The sequence below is a fragment of the Salvia splendens genome, chromosome 3 (genome assembly GCF_004379255.2).
Source record: "Salvia splendens isolate huo1 chromosome 3, SspV2, whole genome shotgun sequence".
Taxonomy (NCBI): Eukaryota; Viridiplantae; Streptophyta; class Magnoliopsida; order Lamiales; family Lamiaceae; genus Salvia; species Salvia splendens.
The window spans coordinates 2,223,019-2,241,733 of NC_056034.1; the positions used below are offsets into that span (position 1 = coordinate 2,223,019).

The 18,715-nt window shown below is 38.6% G+C and overlaps 2 protein-coding genes across 2 annotated transcripts; both read left to right on the forward strand.

Moving 5' to 3' along the window:
* The first annotated feature begins 784 nt into the window (after positions 1 to 784).
* On the forward strand, positions 785 to 2,183 carry LOC121795518 (glutathione S-transferase T3-like). Its single transcript, XM_042194058.1, has 3 exons — positions 785 to 888; positions 966 to 1,747; positions 2,137 to 2,183. The coding sequence occupies exons 1-3, from the start codon at positions 785 to 787 to the stop codon at positions 2,181 to 2,183; spliced, it is 933 nt and encodes a 310-aa protein (XP_042049992.1).
* A 9,249-nt stretch (positions 2,184 to 11,432) lies between these two features.
* LOC121794293 (probable galactinol--sucrose galactosyltransferase 2) lies at positions 11,433 to 16,654 on the forward strand. Its single transcript, XM_042192387.1, has 13 exons — positions 11,433 to 11,660; positions 12,459 to 12,681; positions 13,050 to 13,288; positions 13,612 to 13,702; positions 13,791 to 13,839; positions 13,955 to 14,046; positions 14,142 to 14,252; positions 14,560 to 14,682; positions 14,830 to 15,382; positions 15,456 to 15,523; positions 15,613 to 15,747; positions 15,819 to 16,125; positions 16,209 to 16,654. Exons 2-13 carry the CDS (start codon positions 12,491 to 12,493, stop codon positions 16,485 to 16,487), a joined length of 2,238 nt encoding a protein of 745 aa, XP_042048321.1. The 5' UTR covers positions 11,433 to 11,660; positions 12,459 to 12,490; the 3' UTR covers positions 16,488 to 16,654.
* The last annotated feature ends 2,061 nt before the right edge of the window (positions 16,655 to 18,715 follow it).

Genomic DNA, 18,715 nt, shown 5'->3' on the forward strand with positions numbered 1-18,715 from the left:
AATTGTTTTTAAATATAAAAAACAATTTTTATAAATAAAAAATATTTTTTTTAAAATTCATTTTTTTTAAAAAAATGAATTTATTGCGTCAGCGTGACGACGCCCACTAGCGGGCCGGCGAGTGGGCGTCACGCACGACGCAGGGCGAGCCACGTCGCCGAAGCGCGTGGCGGCACGGACCGTGCCGCGTCTCGTGCCGACGGCACCCGGGACGGCATGGGAACGGAACCGCGACGAAACGCAGCGCCGCAACGCGTTCCGCTACGGTTTCGTTCCGAAGGAACGAAACGCGGAATGCCCGCTGCCCGCGTTGCGGGTGCCCTTAAAGTTCGTATTGAAAACCCAAGTTGATCAATATAGTTGGTGTATTTTTTTTGGCTATTAGCTTTTTATATTTGCTCACCTTTCTTTTTAGTAGAACCTTTATATATTCACGTAGTGTCTTATTTTGTCATCCTCTTATTTAAGCTAAATTTTCCAATGACCACCAAGTTGTGGAACCGTATAATCGAGATGATGTTAGAGCATCATTAACGTGGCGGGTCGGACCGCAGTTGGGTCCCGGCCCGCGTCACGACGCGTTGGAGGAGAGCCTTTTCCGGCCTGGGCCGGTCCCGGGGATGCGCCCGGGCAGTCCCCGCGTTGGATGTCTTCCGGGCGGGCCGCAAGTCTCCAACATTTAATGTTTTTTTTTGTTTTATTGCCTATATATACTCTATTTGTGCACCATTTTCCCACACTTTCTCAATTTCAATCCTCTTGTATTCTAATATTTTCGGTTTCTATGGATTGGTTTAACAGCGATCAACGACAGATGGACGATTTCGTCAGCGCCAACAACTGGCACGTGCTACTGTCGCCCGACCCTAATGCAACGCCTAGTCCGGGGTTGCCTACCAATATGGAAATAACATAGCCAGTTAGCACTGATGAGTACGAAATCATTGATTTGGAGCCCGCTGAAGGGAGGGGCAAGGCAAGGTTGCGGATGATGAGGGGCCGAAGAAGTATAGTCCGCAGGTGACATTGTGGCTGGCCAAGAATTTCGTCGACGTATCCGAGGATCCTATCATCGGCAACCAGCAGAGCGGCAAAGTGTTCTGGCAGCGAATTGCAGAGAAGTACAACGCTGGCCGTCCTAGAGGGTCGTTCGAGCGTAGCTACATGAAGCTACGCAAGCATTGGGGTCGGGTCCAGAAGGAGATGAACAAGTGGAATGGCAAGTGGATGAACGTAGTCCGGATGTGGCCGAGCGGGCACAGCGAGATGGATCTCGTGGAGAAGGCCAGGGCGGAGTTCTTCTCTGACGGGAAGAAGCATTTCAAGTACTTCGACGTTTGGAAGATTGTCGAGAAGAACCCGAAGTACACCGGTGGGGCAGAACCTGCGCCAAGTGGGGCGCCAAAGAGAACCAAAGTTTCCCCCGCCGGACACTACTCGTCGAGCGAAGGAGGTCCACCAATCGACCTGAACGTGACAGACGACGACGTCTTCCTCTCATCCCCTAGCACTCAAAGCCGTCCGATGGGAACAAAGACGGCAAAGAGGAAAGCGAAGGGGAAGGCAACAGCGAGCTACTCCGCTATGTCGCCGCCGCCCAATCCTTCCCTAGATAAGATATCCGACTCTATGTCGGATATGAGTATTACCTGGAGGATGAGCCAGCTGACGGAGTTGACATCGAGGGATACCTCGACAATGCCAGAGTTCGATCTCGAGTTGCACCATGAGATGATCGCCTACCTTCGTGCACAAATGAAGAAGAAGTAGTTTTTTCATTTTATTTTATGACTTGTATTTTTATTTTCTAGGATTTGTAATTTTCTTTTTCTAGGATTTTTAATTTTCTTTTTTTAGGATTTTTAATTTTTTTTCGACTGAACAATGAATTTTCCCAGTTTGAATTGTTCAACATCTTCTATTTTACGAGTAAAATAGGTTGAAGTTGTGAATAGTGCAATTTAATAGTTGTGGTCTGAGATGGGGCCTGCAGGGTTAGAGCAGTTGTGGCATGAGACTCAAATTTAGGGGAATGATGACGTGGATGAGACTTGGGGCGGGGATGGGGTTATATGCTCTTACGATTGCACAATTATATGGTTATGAATTCAAATTTTGTTCAACACTTGTAAATAGGTCGTGTGCATTTGTCAGTTCTTGCTGGAGGTATTAAAATGGAATAAAGAAAAGCTGAAATGTCCAATGTCAAAATATGCACAAATCGTAAGCAAGTGACAATAATATTATAGCATGCTACAAAATCCAAGCTTATATATGTATCGATGACTTAATATTTAACAATTGTGGACTGCAGCCAACGTTGAGAAAATAGGACAATAGCTATCACACTTTACTATTTAAAGTAAAGAAATCATAATCAATTGATGGAGAATGTAGCACTAAATGTAAGGTTTTTTTGTAACATTCAAATGAATTTACTCGAAACAAGTTGGATGCCTTCAATCATTGGCTAGCTTTTCCCTTTTCCCCCTTTCCATTGGGGAGTCTATGTGCAATTAAATATGCGAATATCCATGCAATTAGTAATACATAAACTTTGATACAATTATTGAAATATTAAAAGTCTAAAAAGAACGAGTATATATGAAGTCCACATATATATAACGCTAAAATTAATCGATAGTATTAGAAAAAACTGATCATACTATTGGTAAAATGATAATTTCAAAAAATTGTAAGATTTAAGTGATTTGAGGCAAAAGACTGTATAAGAATGATTGAATTAAGAGATTATCAGGGTATCCACTATGGGATAGCCGCGGCTATAACCCCGGCCGGGGCGATCTCGGGGCGGTCTCAGGGCGTATTATAGTGGCGGCGACTTCCCATCGAGGCGGACGAAAAATGTGGGGCGGATGAGGCATCTGCGATTTCCGAGAGAGGACGCGCCGGTCGCCCTATCGCCGCGCCTATAGGAGCGCCGGCGCCCCCACGAATTTTTATTTTTATTAATTTTTTTAATTTAACCCTATAAATACCACTCCTCCATCATCTATTTTTCACCATTTTCACACACTCTCCATTCATTCACTATCTACACTTTCACTCTCTAAAAATGAACGGTGGAGGCGAAGAATCACCCTGCTCGCAAGAATCGGGATATGGCGGCAATCCTTCACAGCCGTCGGGATATGGCGGCAATCCTTCTCAGCCGTCGGGATATGGCGGCTCTCCGTCCCAGCCATGGGTTTGGAGTCAATCTCCCCCGCCGTGGGCATCGAGTCCAACTCCTCCGCCGGACGATGGCGCGAACGATGCGGCGCGTTTAGTTTTTATGGGAACATTGCGTGAAGATTACTGACTCACAACAAACAATCCATACACAACTTTAATCCTTAATTATTTGAGTTATTCAAAACTTGATACATCACAATTGACATGACGAGGAACAATTTTGAATTCACCAAAAATGACTCAAGTCTCTTCTAATAAATTATGCACCTAGTGATATTTGTATTTGGAACAAAATAAGGCACAGTGTTCGTGGACCGACCAATTGCCATGCAGCCGGTAGTTGTACCCTTAAGCCAGGTCCATGTTACAGACTCAATTCTCACATCGGTTGTAAGAACAACTGATGTGTGATGTATAGTGATAAGGGTAATTCCCTTATCAAGATGCCGGAGACGATAAAAGAGATAAAAGAGAAGTCCCGAGAGGCGGAATCCCGTCGACAACTCAAGCTTAAACAAAGTGCGTAAAATAAAACTGAAAGAAATGCAAATTCATATATTCATTCATTCATTCGTTGAAGAGAATAACAATAGCCATATTTATAATACTAATACTAACTTAATGAGTAAGACAACCAAGATATGGAAAAGATATGCAATCCCTAAATTATCTAACTAAATAATACAACTAAATAATTAAATATTAAACGTATCAACTCCCCCGCGGTTAAAATTCACCTTGTCCTCAAGGTGGGAACCACGACACAATGAAGAGAGTCCAAAACAACAACTTTGGCGAGATAACTCCCCTCGGATCAAATGCACACCGAATAATTGAACGACTTCCTTCATTATTCCCATAAAAAATCACCGAGTGAGGCTCGATGCCTGCAGTGGATGACATATCGATGTGTGATAGACCCGTATGAGTAGGATGAATGCTCTGGTAAAATCCACGCCAATGTTCAAGACCTTCACCTAGAGGCTGCCTTATATTGCAAATAAGTGAGATAAACTTGACAATACGAGGTTCCTCCTTTGATTCTTCAGGCCTCAACGCCCTTATAGGTGTTGTTCCTGTTTGAGCTGGTGGTTCATATCTTGACTCACTGTAGTCCATAACAACAGAATCTTTCTTCACAGTTGTGACAATTTTCTCCCCATTGGCTTCCTCTTTCACTATATCATTGTCACGTACCACATTGTCATTGTCAGTGCAACGCCTGTCTAGAAGCTCTTTCTCCGTGCCACAAGCAGAAATTTCTCTTTTGGCAGCCTCCTCTCGAAGCTGTTTTATCTTCAGCTTTTGCAAGTCATCAATGGCGTTGACACCCTGTTGTCCATTTGAATCCATATTCTCCTCCATGTTTTCCTCCCCCACCCGAGTATCTTGGAGCAGAAACCGCTGCACATAAGACTCCCAACCAGAATAGGGTGGGTGCTGGGGCGTCCCCGAATGCGGCTGGTGGTAGGGTTCATGCTCATACGTGGTCGGCGGTCCGTAGCCGTTGGGTTGATAGTGGCTGTTGTGGGGAGACTGCTGGTAGTATGACGGCTGCGGGGGCCAGCCAGTTGGGGATGGCTGCTCATATGTCGGGAATCCTTGCGACGAGGGTTGTCCTGGCGGGTGGTAGTCCGGCCGCCCGTGCTGGTATCTGGCGGGGAAAGACCGCAGCGGCCCGAATGTCTCTGGACCAGCAAATTGTGGCCATGGAGGATGGTAATCCAGTTGCCCTGGCTGGTAACCGGCGTGAGAGTTCCACGGCTGTTTGTTAGGGTCTGGTTCGGTGTAGGGCTTCCCAATATGAGAAATCGGAGTCTGGTCCAGCGGTGAGAAGGTTGGGGGCGGTGATTGGTCGTACAACCGGGGTCGGTCGGGTGGATCAGGTTCGGGTTGCAACGGAGGGAGCGTTGCTGCTACCCTGCGCTCATGCTCAACCAATCGGGACTTGAGTCGGGCGAACCTAGCGAGAATATGCTCCAACTTTGCAGCTATTGAATTCAATTGCAAGTCTTCGGATACTTGCGATACCTTCGGCCATGAACGAAGATTGACTTCGGCCATGAACGAAGATTGACTTCGGCCATGAGCTCTCAATGAAAGCACCAATTTGATAAGGGTAATTCCCTTATCAAGATGCCGGAGACGATAAAAGAGATAAAAGAGAAGTCCCGGGAGGTGGAATCTCATCGACAACTCAAGCTTAAACAAAGTGCGTAAAATAAAACAGAAAGAAACGTAAATTCATATATTCATTCATTCATTTGTTGAAGAGAACAACAATAGCCATATTTATAATACTAATACTAACTTAATGAGCAAGACAACCAAGATATGGAAAGGATATGCAATCCCTAAATTATCTAACTAAATAATGCAACTAAATAATTAAATATTAAACATATCATATAGACTAAATGGGCTCTCTCTCCTAACAGACTAGTCTTTTGGGACGAGTTCTCCTATTTAGTCTATATCAATTGGTGCTCTTATTGAGAGCTCAAACGGCTCGGAATGGTGGCCGGGCAACAAACTCGCCGTGACCAACGAGTACGTTTGGGGCCGACTCGGAGTGGTGGTTGGATAAAGAATCCGCCGTTATCAATGTGGCCGTGACCAACGAGAACTCGGAGTGGCGGCCTGACAAAGGACCAGTCGTGACCAATGAGGACGTTGGCCCTTAAAGGAGGGTCGAATGTTGCGGACTCAAATTCCCACATCGGTTGTAAGAATAACTGATATGAGATATATATATTAAATTGGCTTTCTCTCCTAACATGCTAGTCTTTTAGGACGGATAAGACGATAGTAGCATGTGCGGCTCCACTGCAACTGCTGCGTGTTCCATGATCACATGGTCCCATCCCATTTCATGCACAATTTTCATTCGACCTCTCAAGATATCTCATATTCCCAATTATGCATATGCCATATTTGCATTTATCATATTTTAAAAAATTTCAAACTTTATCCAATAATATTCCTCACTATTAATCAATTGATATTATCTTTTACCCCCTTATTTTCACGTGCTTTATGTTTATGATGTTTTTAGACTCACAATTAGATTATATTTTTTCATATTATTTTCTTTTACATTATAAACTAGATTAATGTTATTAAATGAGTACAAGAATTATATATACCTTTAGGTTTGTATTATTCCTGTTTTTTTACAGTATTAACTTCAAACATCAATATGTGGAGTCAAATTAAAATAAAAGAATCATGATTTTTATATAATTTGCTGTTTTTTAATAACATAAAAATGAACTAAACCACATGAAATTGGTGGAGAGACAATGAGAGGATGCTCCAAGCTATCATAACATAACTAGGCTCCCAAACTCACCAAAAAACTAAACAACAAAACAAATATCAGACCACAACAAAACAAATATTCGACCTAAGGAGCATTTTTGGACCATTGTCTTATGAATCTTGTTCTTCATCGCATGCTAGGCATCCCCATCCATTCTCACCCATATCTTTATTATCACTATATTCTTCATTCATTAGGCTCTTTGAGGGGTGATTTGACATCAAATTCTAACCTATGAACCAAATTGAGGCATAATTAGTCTTTTGTAATAGTAGTAATCACCCCTTAATTTGAGTTGAGGTGTCACCATTAATGCAAAAAGTGGTCAAAATCGATTTGTTTAATGAAACAGATATCGACCAATGCTTTCCGCAGAAACAATGATTAATAAGGACGCACTTAATCCAATTAATTAGTAGTACTAATTTAGAGCGTCTGTTGCAGCATCTGGAATCAAATCCCCACTGCTTAATGTCCACCTTTTGATCATTAATTTGCATTATCATAATCCCAAAATCAAGGCAGCATCTTGTTGCATCATATCTACACTATTAGTCTATTTCATATTTTCTTTTTTTTTATTAGTAAACTTTTGAATGTTGTAAAATTTTATGTTTATTATCTTGTTTACAATGTTTTTTGTTAATATCTACTATCATTTCCAAAAATTCTAGTAATAGTTTTTCCAACACTGATGTCTCTGCGTGCATGTCTTTACGCGCACCATTGTGTGCAATTTTAATTATATAAATTTTTTTTTCAGTTGGTGTAATTTTAATTTTATTATTTTTAATTATATTATTGTTATTTATTTACATAAAATGTAATTAAGATAAAATGTAAATACTTACACATATAAACTTTGTACATATAAAATAATACAAAATGAAATGTTTAATTATAATGCTTAAAGTTGATAAATAATGTAACTGAAGTCATTACTCTTCTTAAAATTAAGGTTTCTAACGATGCTATAATAATGTTATTTTTAGCGGCATATTTGTCGTTTCAGACGAGACGACCATTCAGTATAATTAATTGTAAAATTATTTTTAGCGGCAGAGCTGTCATGAGCAAAATTTTGGTCAGTGAAAAAATTATGTACGTAATAGTAACCTTGATGATAAGTTAAAAGAACGTTATTTTGTCTGTTGTGGCTTAATTCAAAAATCAAGACTAAGAAATTATTAAAATATTATGTACAACTACTTTGCGGTGAGTAAAATTGAAATTGTCATAATAACGGAAACGCTGAAATATCTAAAAAAATGTAATAATATAACTCTTAAAGACATCCACGTCTCTGTCTCAATACCGTCTCATCCCTTCACTATTCATGGTCATACTGGACTTTTTACCCATACTCTTAACTAAGAGACAACACCTGCAACCCTTCATCTCTTTACCATCTCGACGGCTGAGAAGGATAGCCGTCATATCCCGACGGCTGAGAAGGATAGCCGCCATATCCCGACGGCTGGGAAGGATTGCCGTCATATCTCGATTCGTCCGAGCTGGGTGAGTCGTCGTGTCCACCGTGTATTTTTAGAGAGTGAAAGTGTAGATAGTGAATAAATGGAGAGTGTGTGAAAAGGGTATAAAATGGGGGGTGGGGGAGTGGTATTTAAAAGTACACTTTTTGAAAATAAATAAATAAATAAATAAATTTGGAAGGGGGCGGCCGGCGCCCCGATCGCCAGTGCACTATAGGCGCGACGAAAGGGCACTGACGCGTCCTCGCACAAAAAACGCCGGAGGACCTTCCGCCCCGGAGGCGGACGTCCTCCACACTATAGCAAGGCCACCCCCTATAGTGGACACTCTAAAGCAATTACTGAAAATAGTACTATCAAACGAAAAATAAATGTTAATAATGTTCTGCCTATTTTAGGAAATTTGAAATATTATTGATTTACTTTCAACATACTGAGCTTCATATGACTATAGAATGCAATTCAATTACTCTTCCTCTTCCTCTTCCTCTTCCTCTTCCTCTTCCTCTTCCATCACTAAGTCGGTGGTTTGAACCTATTATCCCATTACGGAGATTAAATAGGAGATAGGAATAAATTAAGAAAAATAAAGAGAGACCAAAATAAGTCGGTGGTTTGAACATTTTATCATTTATCCCATTACGGAGATTAAATAGGAGATAGGAATAAATTAAGAAAAATAAAGAGAGAGCAAAATAAGTGAAGAAATAAAGTAAAGTAATTGGGTGTTTTGTTATTTGTAAAAAAAAAGGAAATGACTCAACTTAGTTGAGACATCCAAAAAATGAATATGAGTCAACTTAATTGGGACGTAGGAAGTAATATATTATCTCTTTCTCAAAACGAATACAGAAAATGAAATAATTCTACTATTATGAAACGGAGGGAACGAGGGAGTACTTTTTAAGGTTTATTTTAAGTTAATTTTTTTTATTTTTCGAATGAGAACAAATTTAGTTGATATGTGTGTATATCTATTTCATTTTTTTGGGACACTTTTGCGTTAAATCAAATCCATATTTTAGGGCTTATTTTGTTTGATTAATACTCCACGATATAGCAAGATATATAGTAGTAGTAGTTAATTTGGGATAAGAAATTTGTACTGAAGATATAATTAGGTCAAAATAAGATTTTTTTAATATATTAATTGGTAAGTCTGATTAAATTGAATTGAATATTTGAATTGTACATTTTTCCTTCTATGAATTTTTAATTCAATTCAATATTATTTATTTCTAATTAAACTTCTATTTTCACCCAAAATGACATAATTTAAAGATAATTAAAAAATAATTAGTAAATTATGGCTTATTAGTGATCAGTGATATACTTTATAGTACTGATTTAGCTATTTTTTAACTTCTGTGACTATAAACATCGAATAGAAATGTCAAATCTTCCATAATTTCAAATATCTCTGCGTGTCTCTAAACTTTGATATAATATCACCGAAATAATTTTTTGCACTATATCATGACTTTTTTTTCCTTTTTGATCAATTTAAATTAAACATAATTAAAACTAACACATCATTATCTCTCTTCGTTTATTAATATTTTTAACATCTAGTTAAATTTTCCCGAGGATTAAAGTAAATAACGCATAAATTGTGTATCACATGCACTTATATGAACTTTTCATCCCTATAAAAACTACTCCAATTGATCTAATCAATTATAAATGGAATATAAGAATAAATGAGAAATTAGGTGCTCCATTATATTATCTCATTTGACAGTGGCAAATAATAATCACAACCACGGACTTCAACTTTTGGAATCAATTTGGCCACACGTCTGATTATAGCTTCATCTACTTATTATGGTAATAAAACGGAATAAAAAATATTTGAAAAGCTATGTATCAATCCATATATATAAAATAAAATTGATCAAATTTTAGATGGTTATGATTACTAGAATATCGCATTATCCGTAGATATAAGAACTTCACAAAGGTTAATAATATCAACATCGTATTAAGATAGCAAAAAGTAATTAAGGTGTGAATAGGTGGTAAATACCCATCCGTTAAATCACAATAAATTATAATAATACAATTTGATTGTCACAATGTTATTCAATCACAGTTTAACATGGCTATTCTAATTAGCTATAAATAACATATCGAAGTTTAGGGCAGTGTTAAAATACAAACTATAAATATTGTACAAACTTCAAACTATGATCTGGACCGTTAGAAAATATTAATAGATGACAGAATAATAGCAACAAAAAATGTCAACATAGTGTTAACACAATGTGAACACAACATCAACCGTTGACACTGTGTTGATATTTTTTATTGCTGGTATTTTGCCATCTGTTGACATTTTCTAACAGTCTAGATCATAATTTGGAGTTTGTACAATATATAGAGTTTGTATTTGATTACATCCCTTGAAGGTTTATGTATGCAAATAAACATCGTACTATTTCAAGTTTATCATCAAGCTTCATGTTACTCATTACATAATTAAATATGGAGTACGTTGTAATTTTTTGTCATGCTATTAGCAAAATCTATTTATGATAAAGTTATCACATACTCATCACAATATTGCAATATACTACTAGTCATAATATTATAATTATGTCATCATAACTATAAGATCAATTAGTCTAAAGTTACAAACGTACTCATTAGAGTATTTAGAGTTTTCTCGTTGCAGATTTATGATGTTATCATTATTGTGATACAAGTAAATAACAAATGAGAATGAATTATGGTAATCGCAAAATTAGCAAAATTAAGGTAGCTGAATATAATGGCCAAATTTTAGATTATACCATAACTGTAAATCATGAACATACTAGTAACTTTAAAAATATTAGATTTTCATATGTAAAAATGACATCCATTAGTCTTTAGATTTAATAACTTATAATAAGATATGCTTTGAATACATCTATAGGTGTTCAAATAAAAATATTTTTAAATGAATTCTGTTTTTATTGTAGTCTATCTCTAAATTAATGATTTTGTTGTAGGAGTATAATTTACTAAATAAAAAAACGAAATTTACCTGGGTGCGAATTCCAGTTTCCAGAGATGGCCAATATTTAACTACTACTACAAAATTTAATAAACTTAAATGGTAGTACAAAATCCATAAACTTTTAGTACCCCTATTTATCTAATGCCAAGAATAAACAAAAACTTTTTTGTACATTTGTTGCAAGTCATTATTCAATTTCCTCGGAAAGAAATTTTGGGAAATATTTTGGTGGTAAATCACAACCAACTCTCCAATATTAGATGACTTAAATACCCCTGCCCCACACTGTACTCGATATGATACTGAATTAAACGCCGAACTAATCCGACACGTGTCTGCTTGGGATTAGCCAAGCTCGGGCGAAATTGTTCTAGCGTTAACGCTGTATGTCCTATAAAAGCCTGAGCTAGCTCCATCTTCAAACTCGCACCACATTGTTTGAGCATTTGCGTGCCCTTGCATTTCACTTTCCCTCCGTGATCTCTCGCCTGAAGTTTGCATCCATACTGGAATGCGCTTCTGCTGAGCTGTGGAGTGTGTTTCCTATTTCGGAATCTCCCCCCCTCTCTCTCTGGAAACGCATCTTCGACGGCAATAATTTGATCTGGTCGGAGCTGCTTTTGGAGGCGGCTTAAAGGAGACTGAAAAGGTAAATTTTGGTGTTTGTTGGAATTGTTTTTTTGCTTTTACTTTATCTCTAGATTTGTTGTTTGGTGGAGTAAGCTTAAAGTAATTATCCTCGAGTTTTTATTAGATTTTCGAATTTATTTTCTTAGACGGAATTTTAGCACTAATTCTTTAGAAATGATTCCGTGTCACGCAATTATTTTACCTGCCTTTCCATCTATGATTCCTCGTTGCATTTGTGGATGAGTACGATAGTAAGTCTGGATCGTGTTGTGCTGTACGTTTAAATGGCCGGAAGGATTGAATTTTTGGAGGTGATTTCACGCAGCAACTGACATCGAAGTTTATCTGCATGTTTTTATAATCTATTTTTTTTTAAAAAAAATGGAAAGTTAAGAAATATTTTGATTTCACAAAGTGACTACATTTTTTGACTTGCTTGATGTACCTGATCAGCCACAAGTTTTACTTTCCGCTGCTCAAAGTAATTTTGTTTGTGTTTGTGTTGGTATCTTGGGGGGGGGGGGAGTAGAGAAAAAGTGGATGGAGAAGGCAAAAGACAATGTTTTGATAAGTCGCCCGGAAAAGTTGAAAGTTGGATCTAACAGATCTCTATATCGTATGCTGGTCCAAAGATGCTAGTATTTCTGTTTTGAAATTGAAGTATCATTATTTCAAACCTTTTCTGTGTTGTTTCAGAGAGTAGGTACTTATTTTGTTGGTATTAGTACTAAATAGTCTCGGAAATTCTTTTGTGTGATCTGTTTGATGATGCTGGGGATCAATATCTAAGTTTTGCTTGCTCTTTCTTTATGTGCAGGAAACTCTAAAGTACTCCTTAAACTCGCAAAGATGACGGTTACACCCAAGATCTCTGTCAACGACGGGAACCTTGTGGTTCATGGGAAAACCATACTCACTGGGGTTCCTGAAAACATTGTGCTTACCCCAGGATCTGGCATAGGCCTTGTCGCAGGTGCTTTCATTGGTGCCACAGCTTCTCACAGCAAATGTCTCCATGTCTTTCCAGTTGGTGTCTTGGAGTAAGCACTATAGACTATCTCATAGTATTATAATATGTTTCTACTAGTGCTTAATCTTTAGGTTTATAATGAAAAGGGACTTATGTTGGGCGAAAGCATGTTTAATCTGTCCAAATCCATTTCAGAAAACATGGTTCTTTGAATATTGTTATAGCAATATGGTTGTTAATCTTTACAAGTTTATGTAATGGTAAAAACAGATCGCTTTTACCTATCAGAGTGGTTTGCAGAAAACTAACTGAAGAGTGAGTTAAATACAGAAAAAAAAAACACTAGTTATTGTTGGACTCCCTTTAGGAAATTTATGTGCCAATGATTTATTATTAACTTCACTACTGTGATGGTCATCTAATTTTCGCCTGTAACAGGGACGTGCGCTTCATGTGCTTATTTCGTTTCAAGCTCTGGTGGATGACCCAGAGAATGGGGACGTGTGGGAAAGATATTCCACTGGAGACTCAGTTCATGCTCATCGAGAGTAAGGACAGCAGTGAAGGAGAAGATGCCCCGACTATCTACACTGTTCTTCTGCCTATTCTTGAAGGGCCATTCCGAGCAGCACTTCAAGGAAACGACAAGAGCGAGCTGGAGATCTGCCTTGAGAGTGGTGAGTGTTCATGGCACCCAAAAGCATTTGGGTTAAGCATATACATATTGAATCATTGATGGTATTCGTCCTGCCGGCCACATACATTCTGCTATGCCATTTACTTTAAGCTAGTTGACTATTCATCATACATGGAGATATAAGGGTCTGTAGGATGGGCTGAGGTTGTTATCCAAGGCATATACCACTACGTTGGAGAAAAATCAGCTTTTCTTTTCATCAAATGCATATAATAATGGAGTTCACTGGGTTCAAGGGGAATGACCTTGAACAAAAGAGTTCGAGAATAGGAACGACCTTGTTTTTTATGTCGTTGGTTGCAGGAGATAATTCGGTTGAGACAGACCAAGGACTTCACCTTGTTTACATGCATGCTGGGCTCAATCCCTTTGAAGTCATTGATCAGGCTGTCAAGTAAGGCATTGCAAACTTCCAGTTTTTCTTATGAAGTTGTATTAGCATGGGTTTTCACTGATATTAAAATTTGTACCTTATTAAACAGAGCTGTTGAGAAACATATGCAAACATTTCATCACCGAGAGAAGAAGAAGGTAGAAAAGTTAACGATTAGTATGCGTAATGTTTAATGACTAAGTTCAAAGACATAATATCCAAGTTTATGCTAATAGTAGTACTACTTATAAATGCATGTTGGACTCCATGAAGTTGCCTGCTTTCCTGGACTGGTTTGGATGGTGCACATGGGATGCGTTTTATACTGATGTCACTGCTGAGGGTGTTGAAGAAGGACTCGAGAGGTACAGTTGCTGCATTTCTTGGACCTAAATGATAACAAACAAAAAAAGAATTGGTTATCTGTGTAAGTTGCTGAAATCAAGATTTAATCTTGCAGCTTGTCTAAGGGAGGTACACCACCACGCTTTCTGATCATAGACGATGGTTGGCAGCAGATTGGCAATGAGGCGAAGAATGATGCCAATTGTGTGGTGCAAGAAGGAGCTCAGTAAGACAACTTCTAACTCAAATTCTGAGTAGATTTTAACTCATATCAATTATATATCAGATATAGTTTAAGAGACAATCACATAGCTGTTGTCTGTCCAGATCTTATGGATATTCTGAATGAGTCCCAAACTGACAAGATTACTTCTGTAAGCCATTGAGCTTGCATTAGAGAAAGTTAATATAACCGGATGTTTGTCATGGAATTTGGTTGTGTAAGCTGGCTTTAACAAACCATGATAGCAATTATCATCACTTTTTACAATAGAATATAGCCTAACCTATATCTGTAACTGCTGTGTTCTTAGGTTTGCGAACCGGCTAACCGGAATCAAAGAGAATGCAAAGTTCCAAAAGAATGGAAAAACCAAAGAACAGGACTCAGGTCTGAAACATGTTGTGCAAGATGCCAAGGAACAGCACAATGTCAAGTAAGTTCTTGAACTTGGTCTTTCTACTACAGATATGTAGTTATGTTTCTAAGTCGTTATGGGTAATTAAGACTTGCTAGTGGATTAGGAACTCTTAAAATTAACTATGAGCGAATAGATGTAAATTTTCTGTTACTTGTACTACAGGTTCGTCTATGTCTGGCATGCTCTTGCGGGTTACTGGGGTGGAGTGCAGCCTGCAGGTCTGGGGCTGGAACACTATGACACTGCTTTGGCATATCCTGTGCAATCTCCCGGTGTGATGGGGAACCAACCAGACATTGTCATGGATAGTCTTGCTGTGCATGGGTTGGGCCTTGTCCCTCCTAAGAAAGTGTTCAATTTCTACAACGAGCTTCACGGCTATTTGGCTTCCTGTGGAGTAGATGGAGTTAAAGTTGATGTGCAGAACATCATTGAGACTCTCGGAGCTGGCCATGGAGGCAGAGTTTCTCTTACTCGTAGCTACCATCAAGCCCTCGAAGCTTCCATTGCTCGCAACTTTACTGATAATGGATGCATCTCTTGCATGTGCCACAACACTGATGGACTCTACAGCGCCAGACAGACTGCTGTCGTCAGAGCTTCTGACGATTACTACCCTCGTGATCCTGCTTCTCACACCATCCACATTTCTTCAGTAGCTTATAACACCATTTTCTTAGGGGAATTCATGCAGCCTGATTGGGATATGTTTCACGTGAGTATTTCTCTTGCACCTTGTTCACTAACAAATTACATGGAAAAATACGTACTTTTTCCTGCTCTTGCAGAGCCTGCACCCTGCTGCTGACTATCATGCTGCAGCTAGAGCTATAGGAGGATGCTCAATATATGTGAGGTAATCCTTCTATTTCTCCATTCTTAATCTAACTTGGTTTATACTTAGGTATTTAGTTTAGTGATATCTCATCTTGTTCTTCGACACAGTGACAAGCCCGGTAACCACAACTTTGAGCTCTTGAAAAAGCTGGTTCTTCCTGACGGATCAGTTCTTCGTGCACAGCTTCCTGGACGCCCTACTATAGACTGCCTCTTCGTTGATCCAGCAAGAGACGGGACAAGGTTTGTGAGACTCGAAATTTTCATTTTGTACCATCTCTTTTAAGGGGAACTAATACGTAGCACCATGGCAGCTTGCTCAAAATCTGGAATGCAAACAAGTGTTCTGGAGTAGTTGGCGTCTTCAATTGCCAAGGTGCAGGGTGGTGCAAGATAGAGAAGAAGACGCGCATCCATGATGCCTCCCCTGGCACACTCACAGGCTCCGTTCAAGCTGTGGACGTTAATGGCATTGCCCAACTTGCTGGAGCAGATTGGAATGGTGATGCCATTGTGTATGCACATAGATCTGGCGAGGTAGTCCGCCTGCCTAAGGGAGCATCCCTCCCAGTCACGCTCAAGGTTCTTGAATACGAACTTTACCACATATGCCCTCTCAAGGTCAGCTTTTGTCATACAAGAGATCATATACGAACGGAATGCATCATTACATAAAAACTAACTGTTTTCATCTCATAAAGCAGAAGATCACAACAGACATTTCCTTGGCGCCAATTGGCTTGCTCGACATGTTCAACAGTGGTGGCGCTGTGGAGCAGTTCGACATCTCTGGTGGCAGCGTCACACTCAAAGTCCGGGGATGTGGGCGTTTTGGCGTCTACTCTTCTGAGAGGCCATTGAAGTGCAGTGTGGGAGGCAGTGAGACTGGATTCGACTATGAATCCGGCACAGGGCTGGTGAGTCTGTCCATCCCAGTGCCAGTGGAGGAAATGTACAGATGGGCTATTGAGATCCAATACTGAGGGAGGGTCTACCGATGTTTTCTTATAGGAATAAGTGCAATGTGTTGTTGTGCCAATTATCTCACTAATATATGTATCTTTCCTTCACACAGACCTACTCCTCTTTCTCCTTTGTTTTTTTTGTTGATGCCCAACAAAATGAAATTACGATCAAATTTTCAAAATCATTCAAATTTGAAACAAAAAGAATCATCATAATATAAGAATATTGTAATAGTAATACAATTATGACAAAAATTTATTAATGTATAAAAATAATATTCCCTTCGTTCCCTCGTCAAGTTCCCTCATTTTCATATATAGAATAATTAACATTTTTCCACTCTTATTTTATTCTCTCTTACTTTACATTTACTCTACTTTATTCACTTTTTATTCTCTCTATTTTTTTTATCTATCTACTCAACGCACTATATTTGCTCTCCTTAGAGCATCTCCAATGGCGGCGAGCGGACAGGCTAGCTGATTCCCGGCGCTGACCGATCCGCTTGCCGAACCATTGGAACCGGCGAGCGCCATTTCGGCGACCCGACGCCGATTTTCGGGCGCTGGCCGATCCGCTCGCCGGTCGGTTGGCCGCCATTGCAAGCTCTCGATCGACGAGCGATCGGCCAACTCTTTTTTTAAAAAAAAATTCGGAACATTATATATACGCAATTTGCACGTCATTTTCATTCGCACCACTTGTTTTAACGAGTTTTCTCTTCATCTTAATTTCTGTACAAGAGCAACAACGTGAAATGAGTAACGCGGGTGGTAGTGGTGGTAATGTAATTTTTTTTAATTAATGTACTTTTTTTAATTTTACTATTATTATTGAATTTTCCCGTATCTGTGTCGTAAATTTAATTCCGTATTTTGTGTGATTGTTAATTATTTATTTTTTATAATTTTGTTTATTGTGGCTAGCCTATTGCTAACCTATTGTTTGTCCTGATGATGTGGCAGGAAGAGTTTTTAGTACTAATAATGTGGCAGGAGGAGTTTGTGACTGGCCTATTACCATTGAATATGCTCTTACGCGAATCACGTGCGTCCCACATGGACAAGTTTGGCAGGTTGGCGGAAAGCTGTGAGATGGCCAAATTTAGTAATAGTGGTTAGTGGAGTGGAGAGAGCCATTTTTTTATTGAATGTTTGGTTTTCAAAAGATTCGTGTATGATGTAAAGTATATAGTTGGGCTTATTTCTGGTCCATCACCACAAAGGCCCATATTAAATTGGTGTCCTAACCCAATCATTATTTATACTCATATTTCTTGTAGGAGTACTTCAATATCAGCAAAGAAATTAACTTCACCTTTCGCACATAGATTTAATTATAGTTTTAGTTACGATTTTTTAATTTGAATTGTGTTATAGTTACTAAAACTAGATTGTTCTTTTGTACAATTTTAAAAATAAATAGCATATTTATAGAAAATGAAGTCTTGTTGGTGGCTTGTGTCACAGCCCATTATAGAGCTGTGCTAGCTGTTTGCTGGAAATGCCCCAACAGCTGCTGCAAGAGGCCTCTTTTTAGTGTAATAGTTTTCATGCATGTTACATTCACACTCACAAAATTTGCCTAACCAGGCCCCATACACTATTTTACTCATGATTTCTGGATTGAATTCAAAATTATTCAAATAACATCTCTAAAATCTGCTGTATGGATAAAGTTTACACATGGACTTTTATCAAAATTTTCAATTATGCCAACATATTTAAATGTTTGAGTCACATTTAAATGATGCAGACAACGTTTGCACCTTCCACGCAATCCAAAACGCACGTGTATATTATATATAAACATGTAATGGCATATGCACAAACAGTGACCAAGAACAAAGTATCACATTCCCAATTTTATTACACTGTGGAATTAGCTAGCTATATTTGGTCGAAATGTGATGCTAATTTTGTCATCAGATACAGAACTTAGGTAAAGAACCATTGCTCTTCTTTTAATACATGCACCTATACATGTACTTTTTTGTATATAATGAATTCAAATGAGAGAGAGAGACTGCAACATTGGGATAGACAGACAACAAGGACATATGATCTTATCATATGTCAACAACTGCTGCAACAATATTTCAATATTTGAAACTGATATTGACCTTATATCCTATCTTCATATTTTTCTATAATTCCTTGTTAGCATTTCTGATCATTCATAGAATTTCTTTTCAAATATGAATCTAATTATCTAGATATCCGATTTTGTCGGATAATAACCATCT

Bases quoted from the DNA above. Each gene is read 5' to 3' on its own strand.
- LOC121795518 (XM_042194058.1), top strand. From the start codon at position 785: ATGGATTGGTTTAACAGCGATCAACGACAGATGGACGATTTCGTCAGC. The intron at 889-965 runs GTTGCCTACCAA...AGCCCGCTGAAG, and splicing joins AATGCAACGCCTAGTCCGGG to GGAGGGGCAAGGCAAGGTTG. The intron at 1,748-2,136 runs GTGCACAAATGA...ACTTGTAAATAG, and splicing joins TGAGATGATCGCCTACCTTC to GTCGTGTGCATTTGTCAGTT.
- LOC121794293 (XM_042192387.1), top strand. From the start codon at position 12,491: ATGACGGTTACACCCAAGATCTCTGTCAACGACGGGAACCTTGTGGTT. The intron at 13,703-13,790 runs GTAAGGCATTGC...CTTATTAAACAG, and splicing joins GTCATTGATCAGGCTGTCAA to AGCTGTTGAGAAACATATGC. The intron at 14,253-14,559 runs GTAAGACAACTT...CTGTGTTCTTAG, and splicing joins GTGGTGCAAGAAGGAGCTCA to GTTTGCGAACCGGCTAACCG.